This window comes from Anomaloglossus baeobatrachus, chromosome 5, assembly GCF_048569485.1.
Source record: "Anomaloglossus baeobatrachus isolate aAnoBae1 chromosome 5, aAnoBae1.hap1, whole genome shotgun sequence".
NCBI classification, from domain to species: domain Eukaryota; kingdom Metazoa; phylum Chordata; class Amphibia; order Anura; family Aromobatidae; genus Anomaloglossus; species Anomaloglossus baeobatrachus.
The window spans coordinates 351,499,124-351,526,279 of NC_134357.1; the positions used below are offsets into that span (position 1 = coordinate 351,499,124).

At 52.9% G+C, this 27,156-nt stretch overlaps 1 protein-coding gene across 3 annotated transcripts in view; it reads right to left on the reverse strand.

Annotated features, from left to right (window-relative positions):
• Positions 1-27,156, reverse strand: part of CHD6 (chromodomain helicase DNA binding protein 6) — a 338,823-nt gene that overhangs the window by 86,040 nt on the left and 225,627 nt on the right. For all 3 annotated transcript variants that reach the window (XM_075349913.1, XM_075349914.1, XM_075349912.1), the window contains exons 17-18: positions 11,191-11,386; positions 1,315-1,479 (exon numbers count right to left, since the gene is read on the reverse strand). In XM_075349913.1, the coding sequence (XP_075206028.1) occupies positions 1,315-1,479; positions 11,191-11,386 (361 nt within the window). The remainder of the gene's footprint in view (positions 1-1,314; positions 1,480-11,190; positions 11,387-27,156) is intronic.

Sequence of the window (27,156 nt, forward strand, 5' to 3'; positions counted from 1 at the left end):
TTGGGATGTTTTATTCACCGTGTTCACTATATGGTAAAACTGATGTATCTATGTGATGCCTCAGGTCGGTGCGAGTTTGTAGACACCAAACATGTATAGGTTTACTTGTATCTAAGGGGTTAAAAAAAATTCACAAGTTTGTCTAATAAAAGTGACACACGTTTTTCGCCATTTTCCGAAACATGTAGCGTTCTCATTTTTCGGGATCTATGGCTCAGTGACTGCTTATTTTTTGGGTATCGAGCTAACATTTTTAATGGTACCATTATTGCGCAGATGCTACGTTTTGATCGCCTGTTATTGCATTTTGCGTAAAACTTGCGGCGACCAAAAAACCTAATTTTGGCGTTTGGAATTTTTTTGCCACTACGCCGTTTACCAATCAGATTAATTGATTTTATATTTTGATAGATCGGGCATTTCTGAACGCGGCGATACCAAATATGTGTTTATTTATTTATTTTTTAACCCTTTAATTTTCAATGGGGTGAAAGGGGGGTGATTTGAACTTTTAGGTTTTTTTTTATAACCTTTTTTTTTTTTTATTTTACTAGTCCCCCTAGGGGGCTATAGCGATCAGCAATCCGATCGCTCTTATCTATCTGCTGATCACAGCTATATAGCTGTAAACAGCAGATACAATCACTTCCTGTTTCATTCGGCTCCGGGCCGGGTGAAAACGAAAGTGAAACTTCATAGCAGCAGGCGTCATCACATGACCCTGTGCTACCATGGCAACCACCGAAAGTCACGTGATCACGCACGTGACTTCCGGTGGGGGCGGCGGTAAGTAAAAAACATGGCTGCGCGCATATAGATCTCGCTGCCAGACTTTGGCAGCGAGATTTAAGGGGTTAAATGTTCCGGGTGGAATGCGATTCCACTCGGAACATGTAGGCACACATGTCAGCTGTTAAAAACAGCAGATATGTGCGCGGATCGCCACATCCTCCCAGCGGCAGGGGGCGGGACTTAATGTGACACATTCCATGACGGATAGATCCGTCCAAGGTCGTGAAGGGGTTAAACTGGTTGTACAGGGTTCGAAAAAAATAAAGTCTCCTTTTAGTCCAAAAGCAGCACCAAGCCTGTCCTTGGGTTGTGTCTAGTTTTGCAGCTCAACCCCATTTAGATACAACTGATGGACAGTAGCGATGAAACTTCTGGAAAAAAGGAGACATCAGTTCTGATCCTAGACAACCCTCTATGTATCAATATAGAATAATATACTGTGCCAAAACACTTTCTCGTTCTATAACCTACATGTTCTGATGGAAAAATCGGAGCTCAAACTATTCCGATAATCACACTTACTCCATTGGTGTTGCCTTTTCTGTTGATGTCTTGTAGCACAGCCTTGTCTAGTCCCAGCTTAAGACTCGCCTTATCAAACATTTCCCGCTCATAGGAATTCCTGGTTATCAGACGATAAACCTTCACAGCTTTGCTCTGTCCAATACGATGACAGCGAGCTTGTGCCTACGAAATGTAGGGAAAAAAATAAAGACATTTTCATCCCAATTTTCTGTATCTTATTATTCTTTGGGGGAAAAAGTATAATTTATGATGATAGGACTCATATTTCAACTAGAAGGTGACCCGATTCTAACACATCGGGTATTCTAGAATTTACGTATTGTGTAGTTAATGTATGATTTTTGCTTTTATATTTTATATATATATATATATATATATATATATATATATATATATATATATATATATATATATATATATATATATATATATATATATATATATATATTAGATAGATAGATAGATGTTGTTGTGTGTAGTTACCAAGTGTTTGTGTAGGGCGCTGTACATGTTCTGGGTGTTGTCTGGGTGGGGGTGTGTGAGAGCGGTGTTGTTTGTGTGTTGCGTTGTTTGTGGAGCGCTGTGTGTCTGTAGCGTTGTGTGTGTGTGGTGCTGTGTGTGTTGCACGGTTTTTGTGGGTGTGTGTGTGTGGGGTGCGTGTGTGTGTTTTGGGGAGAGGTATGTTTTGTGCAATGTGTGTGTTGCGCGGTATGTGCATATATTTGTGTGTGCCGTGGTGTTTGTGTGTTGTGTGTGTGCAGCATTGTCTGTGTGGGTGTCTGTGTAGGGCGGTGTTTGTGGTTCCCAGTGTGGTGTGTTGTGCGGTGCGTGTGTGGCGGTGTGTGTGTGTTTTGGGGGGAGGTGTGTGTGAGGCAAATCCCGGGATATGAAGATGAATTATGACTCCAGTCATAATCCCTCATCACTCCCTGGCAGTGCCCCCTCCCTTCTTGTTCTCAGTGTTCCACTTACACCTCCATGGCCATGTCCTGTGATATGGAAATTAGGTGGCTTGGGGACAATGGACACAGGATGACTCCCTGCCGTGACCCTGTAGTGGGGGCTGCTAGCTAGTTAGCAAGGCTATGGAAATAGCCAGACAGAACGACTCCAGTAAAAAATGGTTCATATCTCGCAAGCCATATTTCCGATAAATATGGCAACCATAAAAATGGTGTCTCCGCATGCGGACGATGCCGGCACACCCTTTTTATGGGAGCAGGACATTGGGAAATGCCCCAGGCGTGATATCAGCCAATGGGGAACTGGCAGACGGGTCATGAGTCCCCTCGTTCTGTAGCTAAATTCATAACTGTCACAATGAGAGCATTGGCGTCCGCCTACGACGCTCCCAGGCAAAGTTATGGCCCATATTCCATGTTGTGGATTGTCCATAACTCAAGCCAGGGGTGGAGCAGTGCTCCCTCTGAGGTCACTAAGGTAGGAGGGGACCTGGATTGGCCCAGGTTGATAACCCTACTTCGGCCATTTTCCAGTGTTCTTTTCGCTGGGGGCACGTGTAGGAAACATCTGTGGGAAGGATCCTAGAAACCTGGGTACAGCGCCCCCCTGTGGCCAGACGCAACAAGGTAACTGCTGGAACTGTGTATGCCTGTTTGTAACCCATGCTTTGATTGTAACTGTACTCTGACATATGTATATTCTGTAGATTCCCTATTGTATATATTGTAGTTCTAGTGTGCTTTAGGCTGATTAAATTATATAATTAATCTTGGGCTGTTCTGTTATCTCGATCTTGAATCCCACGTCTGTGTGTTCGGCTAATAGTTACCGTAAATCGGTTGGTGGCAGCGAATTGTGCCAAGGATTATTGTGGGGAGGCCAGTGAGATTCGGGGAGATTTTATATATTCCGCCCGCGGAGGTCGGGGGAATATATACCTTACTCTCACCGGGGACCCTTCAATAATCGGCATAAGTAGTATAGCGGCCTCCTTGCTTATGGTCGGGCAATTCCATAATTGGCCTGACTATAAGAGGGGCGCTAGAGAGCGCGTCACGTGCTCTGTCTGTCGGTCGGGAGGTATAAAGGAGGGCTGACCCCCACTTGTTACCCCCCGATTGTGACGTACTGGTAGCCAGCGCGGGGGATTTCTGAGTGACCCCCCCGGTGGTTCGTGACATATTGGTGGCATAGCGGTGGGATCGAGATAATAGTGTGTGTGAGTGTGAGACCCATACTCCCAGACACTAAAGACTGCCTGCAGCAGCTGTGGCTGCTGGGGTCTTCAGACTAGCTCAACACTAGAGTGTCAGAGTGCAGATACTGTAAGGTGTGTGGAGGCATCAGGTGTCAGTTCTGTGTCAGTGACCAAAAGTCTGCAAGAATGGCTGAGAGCACCAGGAGCAAAGCCAAAGGAATGGCCGATGCTCAGGCCAGAGACGATGAGGAGGTTGTCCACGAGCCCTCCAAGAGCCCGACGCCAGAGAACAGCTCTGCAGAGGACATCGCACAACCTGGCACTGCTGGACAAAATGAGGAGGAGCTCGCCCAAGGGTCCTCAACGAGCCAGATGCCAGCCCTCCGCTCTGCAACGGACAGTGAATCACCAGGCTCCGCAGCGGGCCGCAGATCACCACGTGCCATTCCACCGAGCCTGGGAGGCTCGGATAGCCTTCTTCAAATGGCTATGGCCCTTCTCCAGGCTGGAGACCAGGAGGGCTACAAGGAACTCCTGGCAGAGCGCAGGGCAGAGCGGCAGGCAGCGCGTGAAGAGCGCCAGGCAGAGCGTGAGGCTGCGGAGCGACGGCAACAGGCAGACCGTGACCACCAGCTGCAGCTAGCTCAGCTCCGGCCCTCATCAGCCACACGTGACCTTCAAGACACCAAACTTCCAAAGGTCCGTGTTGAGGACTTCCCAGTGCTGGAGAAGGATGGAGACTTGGACTCTTTCTTGACTGCTTTTGAACGGACTTGCTTGCAGCACCATCTGGACAAGGAGCAGTGGGCCAAATACCTGACCCCCCGTTTAAGGGGTAAGGCCCTGGATATCCTTGGGGACTTGCCTGCTGAGGCAGATCAGGGCTACGACACCATCAAGCGGGCCCTGATCCAACAGTACAACCTCACCCCAGAGTCCTACCGCAAGAAGTTCCGGAGCCTACAGAAGGGACCAAAGGACTCCTGGGCTGACCACAGGCGGGCACTTGCCCGAGCTGCCGACCACTGGACCCAAGGCCTGCAGCTTTCCACCGGACCGGAGATCCTGGACTTGTTCATCACGGAGCAACTCTTGTGGAACTGCCCTGAGGATCTCCGCCAGTTCATCCGAGACCAGAAGCCAAAGGGGTCCACGGCTACAGCTGCCCTTGCCGATGACTACACCAACAACCGGGCCCCTGAGGCCAGGAGAGCGGCCACCAGCAGCACCTGGAGAGGGGGTAAGATGAATTCGGCGACTGCCCCACCTGCCCCTAGACTGCAGGGGGTGTCCCCCTCAACTCCCCTCTCCAGGCCCGTGGCGGAACCAAGACGGTGCCACCAGTGCAACCTACCTGGACACTTCAAGGCCATGTGCCCTCAGCGTCCCAAGGCCCCGGCTCCGTCCCCGTCCCAAGGGCCGCCCAAGGTGTATTGTGTGGGTGGGGGTGGTGGTAGGTCCCTGGACAGCTTCCAACCTGTCACCGTCGGCCGGTCTGTGACCATAGGACTGCGAGACAGCGCCTCGGAGGTGACTCTGGTGCGGCCTGAGATGGTGTCCCCCCAAGACTTGATCCCTGGAAAAACCCTCGCTGTCTCCGGGATTGGAGGCACTGACCCGGCGCTGCCTGTTGCTGACATTTATGTGGACTGGGGCGCAGGGCGGGGGGTGAGGGAGGTGGGGGTAACTGATCGGATCCCTGCAAACGTGCTACTTGGGACAGATTTGGGGCAGATAACCTCCCAGTTTGGGCCCCAACCAAGGGCTGAACCTTCAGCCAGTACTGACATGCCTCCGGACAATGTTAATGTGTTATCTATGAATGATGTAAGGGAGGAGGGAGTGAACTCTGATATTTCTGCTTGCATAGACACCATAGACACACACACAGCTGCAGCTGTGACAGGGGAGGGGGTCAGAGAAAGGTGTGACAATGCCTCTACAAGTAACCAGCCTGTGAGCTGGGATCTGTTGCCCTCTGCAGGGATAAGCAGAGAGCAGGGTGCTGCAGGGGGAGGACCAGTGTGTGGGGTGGGGGCTACCACAGCAAATGTGGGGTCCCCAGAGATTTCACAGCGGGGTTCTGTTGCTGCAGGAGGGGAACAGGCAGGTGAGATTGGGGCCGGTCCAGGAGCGGAAGTGCTCCCAGGTAAGATCTCGGTGCATGGTTCCCCCACAACCGGGGTGTCAGGAAGCCAGGTAGGTCTGCCTGAACCGGCGACTTGGTCAGGAACGGAGGAGGAGCAGGCACGACCCACGGTCGCAGCGGCTGTGGCCGCTGTCACCCGCAGTGGGAGTGCTGGAAGCCAAGGGGCCTCCCGGAGGTCCGATAGCTCTTCCCCTTCTGACCAAGTGGCAGCCGAGTCAGGTGGAGGCCAGGACACAGGTCCCGGGGTACTGACTGAAGATGTGACAGTCTCGTCGATTCTGGCCACATCTAGTCAGGGGTTTCAGGCAGCGTTAGAAGCTGACGACAGCCTGAAAGCTCTTAAGGAGCAGGCGGCACAGCCTCCCTCGGACTCGGACCCGGAGCGAGTGGTCTGGGACCAAGGACGGCTGTACCGGGCCACGGTCCAGCAGGGTTCACCGGAGGCGTGGCCCAGGGACCGACAGTTGGTGGTACCCTATCCGTTCCGGACGGAGTTGTTGCGGATCGCACATGAGATTCCGATGGCCGGACACCTAGGGATCGCTAAGACCAAGGCCAGGTTAAACCAGCATTTCTACTGGCCAAAAATGGGGGCCGATGTGGCTGCCTACTGCCGTTCGTGTGAAACCTGTCAGAGAGTGGGGAAGGCGGGGCCACGCCCCAAAGCCCCACTGGTATCTCTGCCAATCATCGATGAGCCTTTCAGGAGGGTGGCTGTGGATCTGGTCGGCCCGCTGGCCATCCCCAGCAGCTCCGGGAAACGCTTCATACTGACGGTAGTGGACTATGCCACCCGGTACCCAGAAGCAGTGGCCTTGTCGTCCATTCGGGCTGACAAGGTGGCCACCGCATTGCTGGAGATTTTCTACCGAGTGGGTTTTCCCCAGGAAATGCTCACTGACCGGGGGACCCAATTCATGTCCCAGCTGATGGAGGCCCTCTGTAAGCAAGTCCAGGTGCGACATCTGGTGGCCAGCCCGTACCATCCACAGACTAATGGCCTGTGCGAGCGGTTCAATGGCACCTTAAAGCAGATGCTTAAGATGTTGGTCGACTCCCATGGGCGTGACTGGGAGCGGTATCTCCCACACCTGTTATTTGCTTACCGGGAGGTTCCACAGGCCTCAACAGGATTCTCACCGTTTGAGCTCCTGTACGGGCGACGTGTGCGGGGCCCCCTGGCTCTGGTGAAAGAGGCTTGGGAAGGGGATTTGGCCACCCCTGGAGTGTCGGTTATCGAGTATGTCGTGCGCTTCCGGGACAAAATGCAGGCCTTGACGCAACTGGTACACGACAATATGGCTCAAGCCCAGGCCGATCAGAAGCGTTGGTACGACCAGAACGCTTGTGAGAGGACCTACCAAGTGGGTCAAAAGGTGTGGGTACTGGTCCCCGTACCACAGGACAAGCTTCAGGCAGCCTGGGAAGGCCCATACCTCGTGTACCAGCAGCTCAACCCTGTAACGTACCTGGTCACCCTGGACCCTGCCCGTGGAAGGCGGAAGCCCTTCCATGTGAACATGATGAAGGCACATCATGAGCGGGAGGCATGTGCGCTCCCCGTGTGCAACCTGCCCGAGGAGGGAGAAGCGGAAACCCTCTTGGATATGCTAGCCCAGGTTAGGGCAGGCGGATCCATTGAGGATGTGGAGGTTGGCCACCAGCTCTTGGAGGACCAACGGTCCCAGCTGTGGGCCACCCTACACCCCTTCCGGGGGTTGTTTACCAACCAGCCCGGAAGGACTGACTTGGCTGTCCATCACGTGGACACTGGGGATCATCCCCCGATCCGGCGTTCAGCATATCGGGTCTCCCTGGAGGTGCAGCAACACATGCGCCAGGAGATTGACGAGATGCTGAAGCTGGGGGTGATCCAGGCATCCAACAGCGCTTGGGCCTCGCCTGTAGTCCTCGTCCCTAAGAAGGACCGAACCACTCGGTTCTGCGTGGACTACAGGGGGCTCAATGCGGTCACGGTCGCCGATGCGTACCCAATGCCACGCATCGATGACCTGCTCGATCAGTTGGCCGGGGCTCAGTACCTGACCATCATGGATCTGAGCCGGGGATATTGGCAGATCCCCCTGACTCGCAAGGCCAGGGAACGCTCTGCCTTTATTACCCCATTTGGACTGTACGAGTCCACGGTGATGCCATTCGGGATGAGGAATGCCCCTGCCACTTTCCAGCGGATGGTCAACACCCTGCTCAAGGGACTTGAAGGGTACGCGGCCGCGTACCTGGATGACATTGCCGTCTTCAGTCCCACCTGGGAGGACCACCTAGAGCATCTAGCACAGGTGCTCAGGCGGATCCACCGGGCAGGTTTGACCATCAAGCCGGGAAAGTGTCAGCTGGCCATGAGCGAGGTCCAGTACCTCGGTCACCGGGTAGGTGGGAGAACACTGAAGCCCGAGCCTGAGAAAGTGGAAGCCATCGCATCCTGGCCCACGCCCAGGACCAAGAAGCAGGTGATGTCCTTCTTGGGGACCGCTGGGTACTATAGGAGGTTTGTTCCATGCTATAGTAGCCTGGCAAAGCCCTTGACGGACCTCACCAAGAAGAAGCTGCCCTCTGCAGTCGATTGGACAATGGACTGCGAGACAGCCTTCCGGGCCCTAAAGGACGCCCTGTCCAGCCCGCCCGTGCTACAGGCAGCCGACTTCACGCGGCCGTTTGTAGTACAGACCGACGCCAGTGACTTCGGCCTCGGTGCGGTGCTCAGCCAGGTGGACTCTGCGAGCCAAGAGCACCCAGTCTTGTACCTGAGCAGGGAGCTGTTACCAAGGGAAGTTGCCTATTCCACGATGGAGAAGGAGTGCCTGGCCATAGTGTGGGCCCTGCAGCGTCTGCAACCCTATCTATACGGGCGCCACTTCATCGTGGAGACGGACCACAATCCCCTCAGCTGGTTGCACACCGTCTCTGGGACGAATGGGCGATTGTTGCGATGGAGCCTTGCGCTCCAGCAATACAACTTCACCATTCGCCACAAAAGGGGCCGTGACCACGGTAACGCAGACGGGCTGTCCCGACAAGGAGAGGTCGCGGACGGGCGCACGGGGGAACACCGGAGTGTGCTGCCCCCTAGCGCCCTCAAAAGGGGGGAGGTGTGAGGCAAATCCCGGGATATGAAGATGAATTATGACTCCAGTCATAATCCCTCATCACTCCCTGGCAGTGCCCCCTCCCTTCTTGTTCTCAGTGTTCCACTTACACCTCCATGGCCATGTCCTGTGATATGGAAATTAGGTGGCTTGGGGACAATGGACACAGGATGACTCCCTGCCGTGACCCTGTAGTGGGGGCTGCTAGCTAGTTAGCAAGGCTATGGAAATAGCCAGACAGAACGACTCCAGTAAAAAATGGTTCATATCTCGCAAGCCATATTTCCGATAAATATGGCAACCATAAAAATGGTGTCTCCGCATGCGGACGATGCCGGCACACCCTTTTTATGGGAGCAGGACATTGGGAAATGCCCCAGGCGTGATATCAGCCAATGGGGAACTGGCAGACGGGTCATGAGTCCCCTCGTTCTGTAGCTAAATTCATAACTGTCACAATGAGAGCATTGGCGTCCGCCTACGACGCTCCCAGGCAAAGTTATGGCCCATATTCCATGTTGTGGATTGTCCATAACTCAAGCCAGGGGTGGAGCAGTGCTCCCTCTGAGGTCACTAAGGTAGGAGGGGACCTGGATTGGCCCAGGTTGATAACCCTACTTCGGCCATTTTCCAGTGTTCTTTTCGCTGGGGGCACGTGTAGGAAACATCTGTGGGAAGGATCCTAGAAACCTGGGTACAGCGCCCCCCTGTGGCCAGACGCAACAAGGTAACTGCTGGAACTGTGTATGCCTGTTTGTAACCCATGCTTTGATTGTAACTGTACTCTGACATATGTATATTCTGTAGATTCCCTATTGTATATATTGTAGTTCTAGTGTGCTTTAGGCTGATTAAATTATATAATTAATCTTGGGCTGTTCTGTTATCTCGATCTTGAATCCCACGTCTGTGTGTTCGGCTAATAGTTACCGTAAATCGGTTGGTGGCAGCGAATTGTGCCAAGGATTATTGTGGGGAGGCCAGTGAGATTCGGGGAGATTTTATATATTCCGCCCGCGGAGGTCGGGGGAATATATACCTTACTCTCACCGGGGACCCTTCAATAATCGGCATAAGTAGTATAGCGGCCTCCTTGCTTATGGTCGGGCAATTCCATAATTGGCCTGACTATAAGAGGGGCGCTAGAGAGCGCGTCACGTGCTCTGTCTGTCGGTCGGGAGGTATAAAGGAGGGCTGACCCCCACTTGTTACCCCCCGATTGTGACGTACTGGTAGCCAGCGCGGGGGATTTCTGAGTGACCCCCCCGGTGGTTCGTGACAGTGTGCACCCATCGTAGTCCACCCCCATGCTGCACCCCCCATCATGCTCCTTCCCCCATGCTGCGCACCCCCATCGTGCTCCATCCCCCATTCTGGGCACCCCCCCATCGTGTTTCATCCTCCCATTCTGGGCACCTCCCATCGTGGTCCACCCCCCATGCTGCACCCCCCATCGTGCTCCATCACCCATGCTGCACTCCCCATCGTGCTCCATCCCGAATGCTGCGCACACCCCATTGTGCTCCATCCCGAATGCTGCGCACCCCCTATCGTGTTTCATCCCCCCATTCTGGGCACCCCCCATCGTGCTCCATCCCCCATGCTGCACCCCCCATTGTGCTCCATCCCCCATGCTGCGCACCCCCCATTGTGTTTCATCCCCTCATTCTGGGCACCCCCCATCGTGGTCCACCCCCATCGTTCTCCATCCCCCATGCTGCACTCCCCATGCTGCGAAGCCCTCAGAGAGGAGTATAATAGGATTATAATAGGAGGAGTATAATGGGAGTAGTAGTCCTGGGGAAAGAGGAGTATAATTGGAGGAGTTGTCCTGGGGGGGGGGGGGGGGGGGAGGTGTACAGGTGCCCAATGTGTGCGGGGGGGCGTAGCCGAGCAGGCATAGTGAGGGGGCATTGCCTAGTGGGCATAGTGAGGGGGCGTGGCCTAGTGGGCATAGTGTGAGGGGGCGTGGCCTAGCGGGCATAGTGTGAGAGGCCGTGGCCTAGCGGGCATAATGTGAGGGGCTGTGGCCTAGAGGGCATAGTGGGGGGCGTGGCCTAGCGGGCATCGCGTGTGGGGGCGTGGCCTAGCAGGCATCGCGTGCGGGGGCGTGACCTAGCGGGCATCGTGTGCGTGGCCTAGAGGGCATCGCGTGCGTGGCCTAGCGGGCATCGCGTGCGTGGCCTAGCCAAACGGATAATCCATGCGAGGGCGGGGCCAGGCCGAGCGGCCAATCCATGTGGAGAGGCGGGGCTAGGCCGAGCCCGGCGGCCAATCCGACGGTTGTCACTGTAAGGACACAATTTTGGAGCAAGACAGACAGACAGACAGGGGCAATTATATATATATATATAGATTTTTATTTAGCTAATGGGAACATAATTCAAGTGTAAAAGTGAAAGATAGAAAAGTATTAAAAATATTTATAAAGAAAGATTGAGAACTTGTTAACCTACTTGTAGATCATTCTGCGGGTTCCAGTCAGAATCGAAGATAATGCAAGTATCAGCAGCTGTCAGATTGATTCCCAGGCCTCCTGCCCGAGTGCAGAGCAGGAATACAAAGCGATCAGAGTCTGGTTTACAGAATCTGTCAATAGCGGCCTGACGGAGGTTACCCCTTACTCTTCCATCTATTCGTTCGTACGTGTACCTGTCAAATTCAAATGAGAACACAGATTGTAGGTGAATATTATTATTATGAGGACGACAGTCTTGTTACATTAATATGTTAGATGTAAAGGGTATATCCAGGACTAATGAGCAGGTAGTTGCCATCTATCTATTTGTTGCCATTCTTTGCCGGTACAGAGTGGTTACAAACTGCTCCTGCCTGTTATACAATGGTTTCGTCAAGAAGTGAGGATTCTTTTCAGCTCTGCTCTGTAGATGGGGCGGGACAACAGACGTCATGTTGATTGACAGCTGGCTCCCTGCTGCCTAACTAGAGGAGATGGCTGTCAATCAGCATAACATTGGCTGTCCCACCATGACTACAGAGTAGGGTGGGAAAAGAAACTGTGGAGAGATATAGCACAATAGGGTCTTATCCGATATACAATGTCAAGTAAATGTACTTTAATACACTCATCTGATGGAGTTCTGACAGTTGTGACACCTGTAACAGCATGGATATAGTGATAGCAGCAGCCCTGGGGGATGCAATGATAAAGATAGATAAGAACGGATTTTGAATGCCATGCTATCACAGGGAAGTGATGTTGATTAAATATTCTCTTTATTCATGTGCAGGTCAAGTCAACGTGTTTCACACGTCGCAACCTCCTTCATCAGGACTACAGAGAAAATCAACAAATGATTGTCATGAAGGAGGCTGCGACCTCAGAAATGCGTTGACTATTTGAATATTTGATCAACATCGCTTGCCTATGATAGCACGGCATTCAAAACCTTTTCTTATCTATCTTCACCACAGAGCAGAGCAGAAAAGAAGTCACCGTTCTTTGACGCGACATCAGCAGAAGCAGCTGAATCGCCTGCAGGAGCAGTCTGTGATCGCTCTGTATATGTGAAGAACGGCACTGGGCACAAAGGCATGTAGGCAACAACTACCTGCCTGTTAGTGCTTAAGCATTATTTTTTTTTAATTTTTTAAAGTCCCAGATATACCCTTTAAAGGCATTTCCCCATTCACTATAATCTCAGAATTGGCAGGTGTTCCAAAGTTCAGATCAAATCTTTGTAACAGGCCAGAAAATGTAAAGATTTGAATACCCCATAAGAAAGGAATATGACAGATTTCTTTTACTTTATAAAGTTATTATATAAAATGTAACCAGCAACCACATTTTCACGGGACAGTTTAGAAATATTTAAACTAGATTCTGATTGCTTGCTATAAGAAATCATTACATTTTTTGCTAGTTTTGTAATGTAAGGCTACACTGACTTAAAGGAGTACTACAGGGAGATAAAAAATGTTTCAACTGTCCCTGCCCTCAAACTATAAAGATGAGATGCACAGTGTAGTTTCATTATCCTCACAATACCTGTAATTCAGTGTGACTCTGAAGTTACTCTATCTGCTGTTCCTCCCCTCTGGGACATCACATCACACATCAGAGGCGTGGTGTGCTCCATGCTGTTAGCAACAGCCAGACCCCTGAGAATAGCTGCTGCTCTGCAGTCTGAGAACAGGGGTCGTGGCCTGCTCCATTCTACTAGTAATAGCCAGACCCCTGAGAATAGCTGCTGCTCTGCAGTCTGAGAACAGAGGGTGCGGCCTGCTCCATACTGTTATTAACAGTCAGCCTCCTGATAATAGCTGCTTCTCTGCAGTCTGAGAACAGGGTGTGTGGCCTGCTTCATGCAGTTAGTAACAGCCAGACTCCTGATAATAGCAGTTTCTCTACAGTCTGAGAACAGGAGGCATGGCTTGGTCCATGCTGTTAGTAACAGCCAGACTCCTGATAATAGCAGCTTCTCTGCAGTCTGAGAACAGGGGGTGTGGCTTGCTCCATGCTGTTCGTAATAGCCAGACCCCTGATAATAGCTGCTGCTCTGCAGTCTGAGAACAGAGGGTGTGGCCTGCTCCATGTTGTTAGTGACAGCCAGCCTCCTGATAATAGCCACTTCTCTTCAGTCTGAGAACAGGGGGTGTGGCTTGGTCCATGCTGTAACAGCCAGACTCCTGATAATAGCAGTTTCTCTGCAGTCTGAGAACAGGGGGTGTGGCTTGGCCCATGCTGTAACAGCCAGACTCCTGATAATAGCAGTTTCTCTGCAGTCTGAGAACAGGGGGTGTGGCTTGGTCCATGCTGTAACAGCCAGACTGCTGATAATAGCAGTTTCTCTGCAGTCTGAGAACAGGAGGCGTGGCCAGCTCCAAGCCATCAAAAACAGCCAGAGCCCTGATAATAGCAGTTTCTCTGCAGTCTGAGAATAGGAGGTGTGGCCTGCTCCATGCTACCAGGAAGGCCGGAGTCACAATTGCGTGTGACTCGTGCGAGTATCTGATCGCACTGCCCGGACTGGCTGGCTTCTCTTCTGCCAGGAGCGGCTCCGCTGTATGTATTTCTATGATGCTGACCTGCTCCTGTCAGGAGAGCCGCGGCCGGTCCGGGCAGTGTGATCCGATACTCGCAAGAGTCACACGCAAGTGTGACTTCGGCCTAACAGCCAGACCCCTGATAATAGCTGCTTCTCTAAACTCTGAGAACAGGAGGCGTTGCCTGCTCTATGCTGTTAGTAACAGCCAGCCCCCTGATGTAACCATTTCTCTGCAGTCTGAGAACAGGGGGTGTGGCAATGCCCCCTTTTTTCAAACAGAAGCAGATATTATTAGGGGCTAGGTACCAAGTAGAGGAAATGCACAGCAATAAATACATATGAAAAAGGGGTGCTCAATGTTGGTAATGCAAATATGTGAAAACCAAGAAAAAGGAAACAGGAAAAGCAGAGCACACCACAACCAATAATAAAATGCAAAAAAAAAAAATCTTTATTAATAACACACATTTAAAATCAGAAATTGGTGAATGAGGGATTGTGGGGGGTATTTATTCACCAATTGAATTACATTGGAACTCGAGGATTTTTTTTATTTAATAATCTGGTGAACGAGGCACTGTGGGTTAGTTTTTATTCAAATAAATTATTTTTCTGTGTGTGTGTTTTAACTCTATACTTACCATTCTAGTAATGGGGGTGCCTGATAGATGCCTAATGCCTATTCATTACTAACCCCTGGGCTTGATTGCAGCTGCCAATTCATAGCTGACATGAAGCCCAAAAGGTATTACCCTGACTGCCACCACAAGACTTTAAATCGGGAAAGAAGGGAATTTTGTTTACTTACCGTAAATTCCTTTTCTTCTAGCTCCTATTGGGAGACCCAGACAATTGGGTGTATAGCTTCTGCCTCCGGAGGCCACACAAAGTATTACACTTAAAAGTGTAAACCCCTCCCCTCTGCCTATACACCCCCCCGTGCATCACGGGCTCCTCAGTTTTGGTGCAAAAGCAGGAAGGAGGAAACTTATAAATTGGTCTAAGGTAAATTCAATCCGAAGGATGTTCGGAGAACTGAAAACCATGAACCAAGAACAATTCAACATGAACAACATGTGTACACAAAAGAACAACAGCCCGAAGGGAACAGGGGCGGGTGCTGGGTCTCCCAATAGGAGCTAGAAGAAAAGAAATTTACGGTAAGTAAACAAAATTCCCTTCTTTGTCGCTCCATTGGGAGACCCAGACAATTGGGACGTCCAAAAGCAGTCCCTGGGTGGGTAAAATAATACCTCGGTACAAGAGCCGTAAAACGGCCCCTTCCTACAGGTGGGCAACCGCCGCCTGAAGGACTCGCCTACCTAGGCTGGCATCTGCCGAAGCGTAGGTATGCACCTGATAGTGTTTCGTGAAAGTGTGCAGACTCGACCAGGTAGCCGCCTGACACACCTGCTGAGCCGTAGCCTGGTGCCGCAATGCCCAGGACGCACCCACGGCTCTGGTAGAATGGGCTTTCAGCCCTGAAGGAACCGGAAGCCCAGAAGAACGGTAGGCTTCAAGAATTGGTTCCTTGATCCACCGAGCCAAGGTTGACTTGGAAGCCTGCGACCCTTTACGCTGGCCAGCGACAAGGACAAAGAGTGCATCCGAGCGGCGCAGGGGCGCCGTACGAGAAATGTAGAGTCTGAGTGCTCTCACAAGATCTAACAAGTGCAAATCCTTTTCACATTGGTGAACTGGATGAGGACAAAAAGAAGGTAAGGAGATATCCTGATTGAGATGAAAAGGGGATACCACCTTAGGGAGAAATTCCGGAACCGGACGCAGAACCACCTTGTCCTGGTGAAACACCAGGAAGGGGGCTTTGCATGACAGCGCTGCTAGCTCAGACACTCTCCGAAGTGATGTGACTGCCACTAGGAAGACCACCTTCTGCGAAAGGCGTGAAAGAGAAATATCCCTCATTGGCTCGAAAGGTGGTTTCTGAAGAGCCGTTAGCACCCTGTTCAGATCCCAGGGTTCTAGCGGACGCTTGTAAGGAGGGACTATGTGGCAAACCCCCTGCAGGAACGTGCGTACCTGTGGAAGCCTGGCTAGAGGCTTTTGAAAAAACACAGAGAGCGCCGAGACTTGTCCCTTAAGGGAGCCGAGAGACAAACCCTTTTCCATCCCGGATTGAAGGAAGGACAGAAAAGTGGGCAAGGCAAATGGCCAGGGAGTAAAACCCTGATCAGAGCACCAGGATAAGAAGATCCTCCACGCCCTGTGGTAGATCTTGGCGGACGTTGGTTTCCTGGCCTGTCTCATAGTGGCAATGACCTCTTGAGATAACCCTGAAGACGCTAGGATCCAGGACTCAATGGCCACACAGTCAGGTTGAGGGCCGCAGAATTCAGATGGAAAAATGGCCCTTGAGACAGCAAGTCTGGTCGGTCTGGTAGTGCCCACGGTTGGCCCACCGTGAGATGCCACAGATCCGGGTACCACGACCTCCTCGGCCAGTCTGGAGCGACGAGGATGGCGCGGCGGCAGTCGGACCTGATCTTGCGTAACACTCTGGGCAGCAGTGCCAGAGGAGGAAATACATAAGGCAGTCGAAACTGCGACCAATCCTGAACTAATGCGTCTGCCGCCAGAGCCCTGTGATCTTGAGACCGTGCCATGAATGCCGGGACCTTGTTGTTGTGCCGGGACGCCATTAGGTCGACGTCCGGCTTCCCCCAGCGGCAACATATCTCTTGAAACACGTCCGGGTGAAGAGACCATTCCCCTGCGTCCATGCCCTGGTGACTGAGAAAGTCTGCTTCCCAGTTTTCTACGCCCGGGATGTGAACTGCGGAGATGGTGGAGGCTGTGGCTTCCACTCACAGCAGAATCCGCTGAACTTCCTGGAAGGCTTGCCGACTGCGTGTGCCGCCTTGGTGGCTGATGTATGCCACCGCCGTGGCGTTGTCCGACTGAATTCGGATCTGCCTGCCTTCCAGCCACGGCTGGAACGCCTTTAGGGCTAGATACACTGCCCTTATCTCCAGAACATTGATCTGAAGGGAGGACTCTGGCTGAGTCCAGGTACCCTGAACCCTGTGGTGGAGGAAGACCGCTCCCCACCCTGACAGACTCGCGTCCGTCGTGACCACAGCCCAGGATGGGGGCAGGAAGGATTTCCCCTTCGACAAAGAAGTGGGAAGAAGCCACCACTGAAGGGAGGCCTTGGCTGCCCGAGAAAGGGAGACGTTCCTGTCGAGGGACGTCGACTTCCTGTCCCATTTGCGGAGAATGTCCCATTGAAGTGGACGCAGATTAAACTGCGCAAATGGAACTGCCTCCATTGCTGCCACCATCTTCCCTAGGAAGTGCATGAGGCGCCTCAAGGGGTGCGACTGGGCTCGAAGGAGAGATTGCACCCCTGTCTGTAGTGAACGCTGTTTGTCCAGCGGAAGTTTCACTATCGCTGAGAGAGTATGAAACTCCATGCCGAGATATGTCAGCGATTGGGTCGGTGTCAATTTTGACTTTGGGAAATTGATGATCCACCCGAATCTCTGGAGAGTCTCCAGAGCAATGTTCAGGCTGTGTTGGCATGCTACCCGAGAGGGGGCCTTGACAAGAAGATCGTCTAAGTAAGGGATCACCGAGTGTCCCTGAGAGTGTAGGACTGCTACCACTGTTGCCATGACCTTGGTGAAGACCCGTGGGGCTGTTGCCAGGCCGAAAGGCAGTGCCACGAACTGAAGGTGTTCGTCCCCGATGGCGAAACGCAGGAAGCGCTGATGCTCTGGTGCAATCGGCACGTGGAGATAAGCATCCCTGATGTCGATTGATGCTAGGAAGTCTCCTTGGGACATCGAGGCGATGACGGAGCGGAGAGATTCCATCCGGAACCGCCTGGTTTTCACGTGTCTGTTGAGCAGTTTGAGGTCCAGAACGGGACGAAAAGATCCGTCCTTTTTTGGCACCACAAACAAGTTGGAGTAAAAACTGTGACCCCATTGCTGAAGGGGAACAGGGATCACCACTCCTTCTGCCTTCAGAGTGCTCACCGCCTGAAGAAGAGCATCGGCTCGCTCGGGGGGCGGAGATGTTCTGAAGAAACGAGTCGGAGGACGAGAGCTGAACTCTATCCTGTAACCGTGAGACAGAATGTCTCTCACCCATCGGTCTTGGACATGTGGCAACCAGGCGTCGCAAAAGCGGGAGAGCCTGCCACCGACCGAGGATGCGGTTTGGGGAGGCCGAAAGTCATGAGGAGGCCGCTTTGGGAGCGGTTCCTCCGGCGGTCTTTTTAGGACGTGACTTAGACCGCCATGAATCAGAGTTCCTCTGACCCTTCTGTGGCCTGTTGGACGAGGAGAATTGAGACCTGGCTGAGGGCCGAAAGGACCGAAACCTCGATTGTACCTTCCGTTGTTGAGGTCTGTTTGGTTTGGACTGGGGTAAGGACGAGTCCTTTCCCTTGGATTGTTTAATGATTTCATCCAATTTCTCGCCAAACAGGCGGTCGCCAGAAAATGGCAAACCGGTTAAGAACTTTTTGGAAGCAGAGTCTGCCTTCCATTCACGTAGCCACATGGCCCTGCGGACTGCCACTGAATTGGCGGATGCTACTGCCGTACGGCTCGCAGAGTCCAGGACAGCATTCATGGCGTAGGACGCAAAAGCCGACGCCTGAGAGGTTAAAGACACAACCTGCGGAGTAGAGGCACGTGTGACTGCATTAATCTCAGACTGACAAGCTGAGATAGCTTGGAGTGCCCATACGGCTGCGAATGCCGGAGCAAAAGACGCGCCTATAGCTTCATAGATGGATTTCATCAGGAGCTCTATCTGCCTGTCAGTGGCATCCTTGAGTGATGCACCATCTGCCACTGCAACTATGGATCTAGCCGCCAGTCTGGAGACTGGAGGATCCACCTTGGGACACTGAGCCTAACCCTTGACTACGTCAGGGGGGAAGGGATAACGTGTGTCATTAAGGCGCTTAGTAAAGCGCTTATCCGGAAAAGCTCAGTGTTTCTGGACTGTATCTCTGAAGTTGGAGTGATCAAGAAACCCACTCCGTGTACGTTTGGGAAACCTAAATTGGAATTTCTCCTGCTGAGAAGCTGACTCCTCAATCGGAGGAGTTGGAGGAGAAAGTTCTAACACCTGATTGATGGACGCTATAAGGTAGTTTACTATGGCGTCCCCTTCAGGTGTATCAAGGTTGAGCGCGGCGTCAGGCTCAGAGCCCTGATCTGCCACCTCCGCTTCATCCTCCAGAGAGTCCTCATGCTGAGACCCTGAGCAGTGTGATGAAGTCGAGGGAAGCTCCCAGCGAGCCCGCTTAGCCGGTCTGGGACTGCGGTCCGTGTCGGAGTCCTCACCGTGGGACCTATGAGTCGCCCCAGGAGCACTTTGCTGCTCCAACCGAGGGGGGCCTGGGGGCAATGATTCAACAGTGCCCGGGGCCTGTGTTACCGGTCTGGACTGCAAAGCTTCTAGTATCTTAGCAGACCATCTATCCATAGACTCAGAAAGTTTGTCAGCGAATACTGCAAACTCTGTCCCTGTCACCTGGACAGTGGCAGCAGGTGGTTCCACCGGGGCCGAGGGTCCCACCAGTGGCTGAGGCTCCGGCTGAGTGAGTGTCACAGGGGCCGAGCATTGCACACAATGAGGGTAGGTGGAACCTGCAGGTAGCATAGCCGCACATGAGGTACAGGTTGCAAAATAAGCCTGTGCCTTGGCACCCTTGCTTTTTGCGGACGACATGCTGTTGTCTCCTCTTAGAGCAATCAGTGAGGGTATATAGCCAAAGGCAAATAGTGCGGCCGTACAGAGTAAATGTATACAATATAAGCATATAAATATACACTTCGGCACCCAGGGGGGGCCAGCACCTAGTAACAGGTGCGGCTTACCGACCGCCCTCAGCGGTTGTGTGACCACCAGATTCCCTGCCTGGGCCTCCCAGAGCTGTGGAGCTCGGTGTTGTCTCCCCTCTGAAGTTCTCCAGCGTCAGAAGTGCTGATAGGAATGGCTGCCAGCGTTCTGAGAGGAGGAGGGAGCCGTGGGCGTGCCTCAGAAAGTGCGGGAATCTGGTGCCCCGCAGTGCTCAGTGAGGGGGGAGGAGGATACCTCAGTATGCTCCAGCCCTCACCGCTGACATGCAGTCTAGCGTCCCACCCTCACCCCTGACTGGCAGGCCCGGGGGCGGGAGTTTGCGGTACTAGGCCGCAAAAGCCGGGGACTAAATTTATTAGCGCGGCCGGCAAACAAGCGCGGTCGGCGCGGTAGTCCCGGCGACGCAAAACACCCGGCTGGTGCTGCAGCGTCCGTTACACAGGCGCTCTATGCGCCGTCCCCAAGGGGACACAGAGTACCTCAGAGGAGCAGGGCCTGTCCCTGACGATACCCGGTCTCCTGTCCAGCAGATTCCCCCAGGGGCTGCGGAGGGAGCACGGTCCCATGCATGGTGACCGGTTAGGATCCCACTTCACCCAGAGCCCCTAAGGGATGGGGAAGGAAAACAGCATGTGGCTCCAGCCTTTTTACCCGCAATGGGTACCTCAACCTTAACAGCACCGCCGACCAGAGTGGGGTGAGAAGGGAGCATGCCGGGGGCCCTGTTATGGGCCCTCTTTTATTCCATCCGATATAGTCAGCAGCTGCTGCTGACTAAATTGTGGAGCTTGCGTGCATGTGTGCCTCCTTCAACACAAAGCATAAAAACTGAGGAGCCCGTGATGCACGGGGGTGTGTATAGGCAGAGGGGAGGGGTTTACACTTTTAAGTGTAATACTTTGTGTGGCCTCCGGAGGCAGAAGCTATACACCCAATTGTCTGGGTCTCCCAATGGAGCGACAAAGAAAGCTGGTCAAATCGCCAGAATTGGCGCATCTCATAGATGTTCCACTTCTGGGGTGGCTGCGGGCTGATATTTTTAGGCTGGGAAGGGCCAAATAACCAGCCTGATAATACCAGCTCCCAGCTGTCTGCTTTACCTTGGCTGGTTATCAAAAATAGGGGGGGGGGAAACTACACCACAATGTTTTATAAAGTTATTTATTTAAATAATCTAAAAAAATGGAGTGGGAGCCCCTCAATTTTTGATAACCAGCCAAGGTAAACCTGACAGCTGCAGCCTGCAGTTGCATGCTTTACCTGCGCTGGTTATCAAAAATAGGTGGGAGCACATGTCTATTTTTTCTTTATTGTTCACAGCAGCGTACAGGCAACGTCTGCATGCAATCAACGTTGTTGGTTAGCATATGATACAAATGGTGACAATTGAGCACTGTAATCGGTTATCCCTGACATTCCTAAATACAATGAATTTATACATGACGTTATACATTTTGATAGTGGGACGACACCTATAAAATTGGCCATTTGAAACAAATGAAGGGAATTTTGTTACTTACCGTAAATTCCTTTTCTTCTAGCTCCTATTGGGAGACCCAGACGATTGGGTGTATAGCACTGCCTCCGGAGGCCACACAAAGCAATTACACTAAAAAGTGTAAGGCCCCTCCCCTTCTGGCTATACACCCCCAGTGGGATCACTGGCTCACCAGTTTTAGTGCAAAAGCAAGAAGGAGGAAAGCCAATAACTGGTTTAAACAAATTCACTCCGAAGTAACCTCGGAGAACTGAAAACCGTTCAACATGAACAACATGTGTACCCGAAAAACAACCAAAAATCCCGAAGGACAACAGGGCGGGTGCTGGGTCTCCCAATAGGAGCTAGAAGAAAAGGAATTTACGGTAAGTAACAAAATTCCCTTCTTCTTCGGCGCTCCATTGGGAGACCCAGACGATTGGGACGTCCAAAAGCTGTCCCTGGGTGGGTAAAGAATACCTCATGTTAGAGCTGCAAGACAGCCCTCCCCTATATGGAGGCAACTGCCGCCTGCAGGACTCTTCTACCTAGGCTGGCGTCCGCCGAAGCATAGGTATGCACCTGATAATGTTTGGTGAAAGTGTGCAGACTCGACCAGGTAGCTGCCTGGCACACCTGTTGAGCCGTAGCCTGGTGTCGCAATGCTCAGGACGCACCCACGGCTCTGGTAGAATGGGCCTTCAGCCCTGATGGAACCGGAAGCCCAGCAGAACGGTAGGCTTCAAGAATTGGTTCTTTGATCCATCGAGCCAGGGTGGCCTTAGAAGCCTGCGACCCTTTGCGCTTACCAGCGACAAGGACAAAGAGTGCATTCGAACGGCGCAAGGGCGCCGTGCGGGAAATGTAGATTCTGAGTGCTCTCACCAGATCCAACAAATGTAAATCCTTCTCATACCGATGAACTGCATGAGGACAAAACGAAGGCAAAGAGATATCCTGATTAAGATGAAAAGAGGATACCACCTTCGGGAGAAACTCCTGAATGGGGCGCAGCACTACCTTGTCCTGGTGGACCACCAGGAAGGGAGCCTTGGATGATAGCGCTGCCAGCTCAGACACTCTCCGAAGAGATGTGATCGCTACCAGAAAAGCCACTTTCTGTGATAGTCTAGAAAGTGAAACCTCCCTCAGAGGCTCGAAGGGCGGCTTCTGGAGGGCAACTAGTACCCTGTTCAGATCCCATGGATCTAACGGCCGCTTGTACGGGGGTACGATATGGCAAACCCCCTGTAGGAACGTGCGCACCTTAGGAAGGCGTGCCAAACGCCTCTGAAAAAAGACGGATAGCGCCGAGACCTGACCTTTAAGGGAGCCGAGCGACAAACCTTTTTCTAACCCAGATTGCAGGAAAGAAAGAAAAGGTAGGCAATGCAAATGGCCAGGGAGACACTCCCTGAGCAGAGCACCAGGATAAGAATATCCTCCACGTTCTGTGGTAGATCTTAGCGGACGTGGGCTTCCTAGCCTGTCTCATGGTGGCAACGACCCCTTGGGACAATCCTGAAGACGCTAGGATCCAGGACTCAATGGCCACACAGTCAGGTTCAGGGCCGCAGAATTCCGATGGAAAAACGGCCCTTGCGACAGTAAGGCTGGTCGGTCTGGTAGTGCCCACGGTTGGCCGACCGTGAGCTGCCACAGATCCGGATACCACGCCCTCCTCGGCCAGTCTGGGGCGACGAGTATGACGCGGCTGCAATCGGATCTGATCTTGCGTAGCACTCTGGGCAAGAGTGCCAGAGGTGGAAACACATAAGGGAGTCGGAACTGCGACCAATCTTGCACTAGGGCGTCTGCCGCCAGCGCTCTTTGATCGCGAGACCGTGCCATGAAGGTTGGGACCTTGTTGTTGTGCCGGGACGCCATGAGGTCGACGTCCGGCCTTCCCCATCGGCGACAGATTTCCTGAAACACGTCTGGGTGAAGGGACCATTCCCCTGCGTCCATGCCCTGGCGACTGAGGAAGTCTGCTTCCCAGTTTTCTATGCCGGGGATGTGAACTGCGGATATGGTGGAGGCCGTGGCTTCCACCCACATCAGAATCCGCCGGACTTCCTGGAAGGCTTGCCGACTGCGTGTCCCCCCTTGGTGGTTGATGTATGCCACCGCTGTGGAGTTGTCCGACTGAATTCGGATCTGCCTTCCTTCCAGCCACTGCTGGAAGGCTAGTAGGGCAAGATACACTGCTCTGATTTCCAGAACATTGATCTGAAGGGTGGACTCCTGCTGAGTCCACGTACCCTGAGCCCTGTGGTGGAGAAAAACTGCTCCCCACCCTGACAGACTCGCGTCTGTCGTGACCACCGCCCAAGACGGTGGTAGGAAGGATCTTCCCTGTGATAATGAGGTGGGAAGAAGCCACCACTGCAGAGAGTCCTTGGCCGTCTGGGAAAGGGAGACTTTCCTGTCCAGGGATGTTGACTTCCTGTCCCATTGGCGGAGAATGTCCCATTGAAGTGGGCGCAGATGAAACTGCGCAAACGGAACCGCTTCCATTGCCGCCACCATCTTCCCGAGGAAGTGCATGAGGCGTCTTAAGGAGTGCGACTGACTTTGAAGGAGAGCCTGCGCCCCAGTCTGTAGTGACCTCTGCTTGTCCAGCGGAAGCTTCACTATCGCTGAGAGAGTATGAAACTCCATGCCAAGATACGTTAGTGATTGGGTCGGTGACAGATTTGACTTTGAGAAGTTGATGATCCACCCGAACGTCTGGAGAGTCTCCAGTGCAACATTCAGGCTGAGTTGGCATGCCTCCTGAGAGGGTGCCTTGACAAGTAGATCGTCCAAGTAAGGGATCACAGAGTGTCCCTGAGAGTGCAAGACTGCTACCACTGCCGCCATGACCTTGGTGAACACCCGTGGGGCTGTCGCCAGACCAAATGGCAGAGCTACGAACTGAAGATGGTCGTCTCCTATCACGAAGCGTAGAAAACGTTGGTGCTCTGTAGCAATCGGCACGTGGAGATAAGCATCTTTGATGTCTATTGATGCTAGGAAATCTCCTTGAGACATTGAGGCAATGACTGAGCGGAGGGATTCCATCCGGAACCGCCTGGCGTTCACATGCTTGTTGAGCAGTTTTAGGTCCAGAACAGGACGGAATGAGCCGTCCTTTTTTGGCACCACAAAGAGATTGGAGTAAAAACCTTGACCTCGTTCCTGAAGAGGAACAGGGACCACCACTCCTTCTGCTCTTAGAGAATTCACCGCCTGCAGAAGGGCATCTGCTCGGTCGGGATGTGGGGAAGTTCTGAAGAACCGAGGCGGAGGCCGAGTACTGAACTCTATCCTGTACCCGTGAGACAAAATGTCTGTTACCCACCGGTCTTTGACCTGTGGCAGCCAAATGTCGCAAAAGCGGGAGAGCCTGCCACCGACCGAGGATGCGGAGGGAGGCGGCCGAAAGTCATGAGGCAGCCGCCTTGGAAGCGGTACCTCCGGTTGCTTTCTTGGGGCGTGAGTGAGCCCGCCAGGAATCAGAGCTCCTTTGCTCTTTCTGAGTCCCTTTGGACGAGGAGAATTGGGGCTTGCCCGAGCCTCGAAAGGACCGAAACTTTGACTGCCACTTCCTCTGTGGAGGTTTGCTTGATCTGGGCTGGGGTAAGGAGGAGTCCTTACCTTTGGACTGTTTAATGATTTACGCCAATTGCTCACCAAACAGTCTGTCTCCAGATAATGGCAAGCTGGTTAAACATTTTTTAGAAGCAGAATCTGCTTTCCATTCCTTTAACCACAAGGCTCTGCGCAAAACTACAGAGTTGGCGGATGCCATTGAGGTACGGCTCGTAGAGTCCAGTACCGCATTGATAGCGTAGGTCGCAAACGCAGACATTTGCGTAGTTAGGGACGCCACTTGCGGCACTGCTGGACGTATGAGAGAGTCCACCTGTGCCAGACCAGCTGAAATAGCTTGGAGCGCCCACACGGCCGCGAATGCTGGAGCAAACGACGCGCCGATAGCTTCATAGACAGATTTCAACCAAAGGTCCATCTGTCTGTCATTGGCATCTTTAAGTGAAGCCCCATCCTCCACTGCAACTATGGATCTAGCTGCAAGCCTGGATATTGGAGGGTCCACTTTTGGACACTGGGTCCAGCGTTTGACCACGTCAGGGGGAAAAGGATAACGTGTATCCTTAAGGCGTTTAGAAAAACGCTTGTCCGGATAAGTATTGTGTTTCTGGATGGATTCTCTGAAGTCAGAGTGGTCCAGAAAAGTACTCAATTTACGCTTGGGATACAGAAAATGGAATTTCTCCTGCTGTGCAGCTGCCTCCTCTGCAGAAGGGGCAGGGGGAGAAATATCCAACAGCCTATTGATGGCCGCTATAAGGTCATTTACCATGGCGTCACCATCTGGCGTATCCAAATTGAGTGCGGCGTCAGGACAAGACTCCTGATCACCCACCTCTGAACCCTCATATAGGGACCCTTCTCGCTGAGACCCTGATCCGCGTGATGACGTGGAGGGTCTCTCCCAGCGAGCTCGCTTAGGCGGACTGGGACTGTCATCGGAGTCAGAGCCCTCAGCCTGTGATGCCTGGGACCCCCTTGAAGCACGGATTAGTTCCAACTGAGGGGGACCGGGGAACATAGACACAGCAGTGTCTATGGTCTGAGCAACTGGCCTGGACTGCAAGGTCTCCAGGATTTTTGTCATAGTCACAGACATTTTATCACAGGCGCCTCTGCCTGGGCTACCACCACAATAGGCTCTGGCTGACGAAGTGCCACTGGGACTGAACATTGCACACAATGAGAGTCGTTGGAGCCTGCTGGTAGATGAGCCCCACATGCTGTACAAGCAGTGTATACAGCCCGTGCCTTGGCACCCTTGCGTTTTGCGGATGACATGCTGTTGTCTCCTCAAAGCAATATAGGGTGTACAGCCAAGAAGCGACCTTACAGTGCAGTATATAAATATATCTAGGCACAGCAGTGTCTATGGTACAGCGAAAAATATAACACTGTGGCACTAGTGGGGCCGCACGTATGTGCTGCTTACCGCCCGCTTAGCGCGGGTGTGTGGTCGCCAGAAACCCCTAGCCTGGGTCCCCCAGAGCCTGCGTCCGTTCTCCAGCCAGACTGCATGTGTATAATGGCTGCCGGCGTCCTGGGGAGCTGCAAGCCTGGGGGCGGGCCTAGGGCGTGCACAGAGAAAAAGCGCGAAGCCTGTGTCCTACTGTGCTCAGTGAGAGGGCTGGAGCATGTAAATCGTGCTCCAGCCCTCGGCGCTGCCGATTGAACAACGTCTCTCCCCTACCCTGATTGACAGGGTGGGGGGCGTTAACGAAGCGGAGCTAGGCCGCAGAAAGCCGGGGACTAAAGTTAGAAGCGCCGCCGCCGTAAAAGCGCGGTCGGCGCGTCCCCGGCGCACTACAAGTCGCAGCTGCGCCGCCGCTCCAGGGGCGGGCGGCGCGGCGATCCACACACATAAAGTCCCCCAGTAATCTGCGGGGACTATAAGCCCAGCGCACAGCGCTACAGTCCCCGGCGCACTAGCACACCCAGCAAGCCTGGGGTGTGCGTGCCATACGGGGACACAGAGTACCTGAAAGTTGCAGGGCCTTGTCCCTGAACGGCACTCCCGCTCCACATCCAGCAGGTTCTATGGGTCTGTGGATGGAGCCCGGCCTCAGGGCTTGGTGGCCGGTAAGATCCCACTTCCTCAGAGCCCTTCAGGGGGATGGGGAAGGAAAAACAGCATGTGGGCTCCAGCCTCCGTACCCGCAATGGGTACCTCAACCTTACAAACCACAAGTGGGGTGAGAAGGGAGCATGCTGGGGGCCCCATATGGGCCCTCTTTTCTTCCATCCGATATAGTCAGCAGCTACTGCTGACTAAACAGTGGAGCTATGCGTGGATGTCTGACCTCCTTCGCACAAAGCAGAAAACTGGTGAGCCAGTGATCCCACTGGGGGTGTATAGCCAGAAGGGGAGGGGCCTTACACTTTTTAGTGTAATTGCTTTGTGTGGCCTCCGGAGGCAGTGCTATACACCCAATCGTCTGGGTCTCCCAATGGAGCGCCGAAGAAATGAATTTTTATGTCATACAATAAGGGTATGTTCA